General features: G+C 47.0%; 1 protein-coding gene across 5 annotated transcripts in view; it reads left to right on the forward strand.

The window, feature by feature from the left end:
- Nucleotides 1-4,877, forward strand: part of kcnq2b (potassium voltage-gated channel, KQT-like subfamily, member 2b) — a 176,007-nt gene extending 171,130 nt beyond the window's left edge. For all 5 annotated transcript variants that reach the window (XM_072556143.1, XM_072556145.1, XM_072556144.1 and 2 more), the window contains one exon: nucleotides 2,583-4,877. In XM_072556143.1, the coding sequence (XP_072412244.1) occupies nucleotides 2,583-3,350 (768 nt within the window). In that variant the 3' untranslated portion in view covers nucleotides 3,351-4,877. The remainder of the gene's footprint in view (nucleotides 1-2,582) is intronic.
- The last annotated feature ends 1,123 nt before the right edge of the window (nucleotides 4,878-6,000 follow it).

A 6,000-nucleotide genomic window follows, 5' to 3' on the forward strand; every position in this document is an offset into this window, starting at 1 on the left:
AGTGTTGTTGGAGCTGCCCCCATCCAGACAAGTGGGGAGTATTCCATCACACTCCTGATTTGTGTCTTGAAGATGGTGGACAGGCTTTGGGGAGTCAGGAGCTGAGTTACTTGCTGCAGTATTCCCAGCTTCTTACCTGTAGCTGGAGCCTTATTATTTATATGGCTAGACCATTCCTGATGAAGGGTTCTTGCCTGAAACATCAATTCTCCTGTTCCTCAGATGCTACCTGACCATCAGAGCTTATCCAGCAACACACACTCGACTCTAGTCCAGTTCAGTGTCTGATCCACTGTGACCCCCAGGATGCCAATGGTGGGTAATTCAGTGACAGTGATGCCATTGGATGTCAAGGGACAGTGTTTAGATTTAGTCTTAGAACATAGAAAAGTACAGCACAGAGCAGGCCCTTTGGCCCACGATGTTGTGCTGAGACTTAATCCTAATGTAAAATATAGTAACTTAACCTACACACCCCTCAACTCACTGCTATCCATGTGCATGTCCAGCAGTCGCTTAAATGTCCCCAGTGGCTTTGCTTCCACCACCTCAATTGGCAATGCACTCCACGCATTGACAACTCTCTGCGTAAAGAATCTATCTCTGACGTCTCCTTTATACCTTCCTCCTAATATCTTCAAACTATGGCTCCTCGTACCAGTCAATCCTGCCCTGGGGAAAAGTCTCTGGCTATTGATTCTATTTATTCCTCTCATTATCTTGTACACCTTTATCAGGTCTCCTCTCTTCCTTCTTCTCTCCAGAGAGAAAAGTCCAAGCTTATTCAACCTTTCTTCATAAGACAAGCCCTCCAGTCCAGGCAGCATCCTGGTAAACCTTCTTTGCACCCTCTCCAAAGCCTCTGTATCTTTGCTATAGTAGGGCGACCAGAACTGGACACAATATTCCAAGTGTGGTCTCACCAGGGACTTGTAGAGCTGTAGCGAAACCTCGCGGCTCTTAAACTCTATTCCTCTGTTAACGAAAGCCAAAACACCACATGCTTTCTTAACAATCCTATCCACTTGGTGGCAACTTAGAGGGATCTATATACTTGTACACCCAAATCACTCTGTTCCTCCACTCTGCCAAGAATCCTGTCTTTAATCCTATAATCAGCATTTGAGTCTGACCTTCCAAAATGCATCGTTTTGCATTTATCCAGGTTGAACTCCATCTGCCATTTCTCAGCCCAGCTCTGCATCCTGTCTATGTAGCGCTGCAGCCTGCAGTAGCGCTCAATACTATCAACGACACCTCCAACCTTTGTGTCATTTGCAAATTTACTAATCCATCCCTCAACCTCCTCATCCAAGTCATTTATAAAAACTACAAAGAGCAGAGTCCCAAGAACAGAGCCCTGTAGGACCCCACTCAACACTGACCTCCAGGTAGAATACTTCCCATCTACAACCACTCTCTGCCTTCTGTCAGCCAGCCAATTCTGAATCCAGAGAGATAAATCTCCCTGTATCCCATACCTCCTGACTTTATGAATGAGCCTACCATGGGCAACCTTATCAAATGCCTTGCTGAAATCCATATACACCACATCCACTGCTCTACCATCATCGACCTGTCTTGATACCTCCTCAAATAACTTGTCTTGTTGAAGAAGGTCATTGCCAGGCATTAGTGTGGCATGAATATCACTTGCTACTTGACAAACACAAGGCTGGTTATAAATCTGCTCATGTATTTATGAATAAGATAATTGCACAGTTTGAGCCTAATCTGGAGTTCACTGGACCCATTTTCAAACAGGTCATGGAGCTCTGACCCAGGTGGTAATTGTCATCTTGTTGGATTGTAGGACATTTGAGTTGATGTAGTCCAGTGGGAACCAGTTTCCTAAAATTAAAATGCTCACACTGGTTACTTGAGAGATTGAAGCCACTGAACCTGTATCTACAGAAGATTCGTGTCTGTAGCATAAACATGAGTCTGTCTCCGTGAACTTAAGGATGGAGTGAGAGAGATTAGGGGTTTCCTAGATATGTGGAAATGAGGACTCAGGGTAGGATTAGGGTTATAAGTCTTTCCAAAGAATGAAGATCAAAGGAATGAGGAGGAAAAGATTATAGAGTGACACGTTTTGAGAATTTGAAAAGAACAGAGTGAACTCAAACGCAGGAAGGCTGTCCATAGCAAAAGCACCAGAGAATGCCAAGGTTTAATGGAGTTTGATGAAGGACTAGCTTTCAGATGATGAACAAGGTAAGTTGATCACTTATTGTGTTTGTCCTGAGTTGTATGTCCTCTAACTGCCTTGTAAATGTCAAGGAATCATCAGAGGGAACTTCAGTGAAATATATAGAAATTCTCCACTCGGTGTTTGGATGGGAACTGGTTAATCAACTGCTGGGTAATACATACTGGTTGGTGGGTAGTTGATTAATGGGCACTTGTTAATGGGCAGCTGATTACCTGTTTAAGGGAGAGTTGGTCATGGATGACTGGCTAATATGAGTGATTAATGGTTTGGTGGGTATTTGGCTATTGGGCATCTGGTTGATGGGTAGCTCATTATGGGCTGTCTAAGGGGCTCTGAATGGTGGTAACAGGCTCTCTGTATGCTGCAGGTCCATTCGATGGAGAAGAAGCTGGATTTCCTGGTGAACATATACATGCAGCGGATGGGGATCCCGCAATCCGAGACCGAGGCATACTTTATTTCCAAGGAGCCGGACCCAGCTCCTCCGTACCACAGTCCCGTGGACAACCGGGAGCTCTGTGAGAGGAACACAAGCACCAACAAAATGTTGCGGTCATGCAGCCTAACCGCACACAAGACGTACCCTGGACTCGGTGTACCAACGTTGGCTCCGAACGGCTGTCCACCATCAACCTCATCCCACCAACACTCAGCCAATGGCCTGAGCCGGCGGAGCCATGACACTCTGACCTTCATGACCTCTCCAGTTGGCGACGGCACGACCTTTGTCAGAATCCCGCCCCCGCCTTCTGTGTCGCACGAGAAGATTTCGGGACATGGCGGCTGCGGTAGGGGAGCGACGGAATACAGTCGACATGATGACCACTGTTGCAAGCGTCAAGAGACTGCATTGAAAGAAAGAGACAGCGACACCTCCATCTCCATTCCATCCGTGGATCATGAGGAGCTGGAACGCTCCTACAGTGGCTTCAGTATCTCACAATCGAAGGAGAACCTGGACAGCGTCAACAATGCCCCTTACGGTGGGGTCACGCCCTGGTCAAAGGTCAGACTGTACATTGCGGAGGGCGAGTCAGACACAGACTCTGAAGCATGCACCCCATCTGGCCCTCCACCTAGATCAGCAACGAGTGAGGGGGCACACTGTGACTTCACATGGTCCTCATCCAAATAGACAAGGCCTCTGTTCATTCGATGAGCAAAAGTGACACCAAGAAAGAGGTTACGTTCACAATCACTGATGATAACGGTACTTAATCTTTCTGGCAAATACAACAGCAGGGTTGAGGATACAATTGGGGGAGTGTGGGGTGTGCAGTTGAAGATTGTGAGCAAGGCTTTCAGGCCTACCAACTGGAAGATGCTGGGCCCATGTTGGTTCTCAACGGATTCCCGAGTTGGCTGCTACTGCCATGGCCTGAATTCTCTCCCGTCGATCCCTCACACCGCATCAGGTAGATGTCCTTCTGAAACCACTGGAGCGATGGCCTGTGGCGCAGGAAGAAACTGGGCCTAGCTCCCATTTGTCATCAAGCTTGTGACCAATGAATGTATGTGGAACACCTTCCCAATGTCACATGCAGCTGACAAATAAAAAATGGGGAGAGAGAAAGCGTGACTCCTGGAAAAGGAGAGAACCCCTGGGAAGGTGGGACATTCAATTAACACTGAACAATGCAAGCATTAAAGTGGGCTGTAACAGAAGGAGCAAGAATTGGATTAGGGACATGATGGTGTCAGATTATTTATAAATTAGGAAGGGGAGTTGGGGTAGAGGAATCCTTGGGGGGGGGTGCAAATAACCCTTGATGTCATGCCATTACTGAGAAAGGCCAGGTTCGGAACAGGGTAAAGCACGTTTTGTTTACTATTCCTGGATATTTTCTCACCAACACCTGCTTAAACTTAATTTCGTGTTACCCCAAAATGTTTTAGCTGCTCGGGTTGGCTGAGAAGATCTTTCTGGGGTTAGGGGAACATGTCGGGTCAGTGCTAGGAAGGGATAGGGTGAAAGTGGTGGCAGGCAGTCACTCCCTTAGTGAGAGTGTTACCTGGCTGGGGCACTGTGTGTATATCCTTCGGGGAGTGGACCCCTCCTGTAACCCGCTTTCTGAGTTGATCCTGAAGCGTTTTGGTCAGAATCTTACACTTAACTGATATTCAATGACATGGACTGAATCGAGACAAGACCATTTGGCCCATTGAATGCACTGTTCTCTCGTTCATGGCTTCCCCTCATTGCAAGGAGAACTTAGCTCTTTTAGAATCATCCTGTTCATATCTTCTAACTCTCAATCCCCTTTTTAAAACCGATTTGGCTGTTATATTATAGATGTAATTTGACTTTCAATCAATCCTCCCTCAGTCTTTTCTCCAGTGCCTTGTTCCCCCACAGTTTGAGTACCAAGTGAGTGAGTTGATGGATTTGATCCCTACACAGGCCAAGTGTGCATCTTCAAAATGAGAGAGCACTTTTAAGTTGTGTCCATCACTCTGTTACCCTGAAACCTGCCTTGCTGTATACCACAGAGTGAACATTCCACTTGGCTGTGGGAATTTAAACCAGGCCTTATCTACACCTTAAGGGAAACCAAACCGGCCTCAGGTGCCTCTGAGCCTAAAGACTTGGGTTTCAAATCCCACTGCAGGATCAGAACAAAAACAACCAGAGCTCACACTTCAGTTCTGTGTGATTGGCCAGTGGTGGGGGGGTGGCGGTGTGGCGGTGGGGCGGTGGATGTGGGGAGGTGGGGGTAGAGGGATTGCTGAGTTTTAGCTAAAATGCGAAAGGGAAGTCTTGTCTGCCCCATAGGGGTATGTAAAAGTACCCACAGCATTGTTTGCAGGGGGAGTTCACATTGGAGGCCAGTGGGGTGGAACAGTGGCTCAGTGGTTAGCACTACTGCCTCACAGTGCCATGGACCTGGGTTCGATTCCAGCCCTGGGCGACTGTCTGTGAAGTTTGCACATTCTCCCCATGTCTGTGTGGGTTTCCTCCGGGTGCTCTGGTTTCCTCCCACAATCCAAAGATGTACAGGTTAAGTGAAATGGCCATGCCAAATTGGCCATAGTATTCAGGGATGCGTAGGTTAGGGTATATTAGTTAGGGGTAAATGTAGAATAATAGGGTAGGGGTCTGGGTGGGTTACTCTTCAGAGGGTTGATGTGGACTTGTTGGCCTATTTCTATACTGTAGGGATTTTTAAGAAAAACTTTATTCCCCCCCCCCACCCCGATAACTCTGCTGGTAAATGTGACATTCAATCGTTCTTGTGTTGTTGGCTGTGGGATCCTGCTATGCACTGGTGTTTCTCACATCACAGCAGTCACTACACTTTAAAAAAAGGAGTAGGTGGCTGTAAAGCAATTTGGCAAACTCCAGTTCTGAAAGGTGCTATACAAATACAAGTTCCATGTCGGAAAGGAAGTCGGTGCATCAGGCGTATTACTGCTTATTGGGTTTATTCCTCCAAGTTTCCGTTCATGGCCACACCCGCAGTCATTGGTCTACTGCACATCCTCAAAGTCAATTGGAAATGAAGATACAATTTCTTGTCCAATGCATTAACTGTTAATGGCCCAAACCCACACTGTCTCCTGATTGTGGAACTGATAAATAAAAATCTACAAAGGGAACACTCTCTGCATGTCGCTATGACTTCTCGTAGGATCATGTTACCATTATGGTACATAGGAAGGCCATTTGGCCCATCCAGTTCCTGCCACACCCCTCCCCTTCACACCTCTCCCTGCCACACCTATCCCCAAGGAGCAAAACAAGTAATGCTGCTCTCTCTCCACACTCCTGCACATTCCACTTCTGA

The sequence above is a fragment of the Chiloscyllium punctatum genome, chromosome 37 (assembly GCF_047496795.1).
Source record: "Chiloscyllium punctatum isolate Juve2018m chromosome 37, sChiPun1.3, whole genome shotgun sequence".
Classification (NCBI taxonomy): Eukaryota; Metazoa; Chordata; class Chondrichthyes; order Orectolobiformes; family Hemiscylliidae; genus Chiloscyllium; species Chiloscyllium punctatum.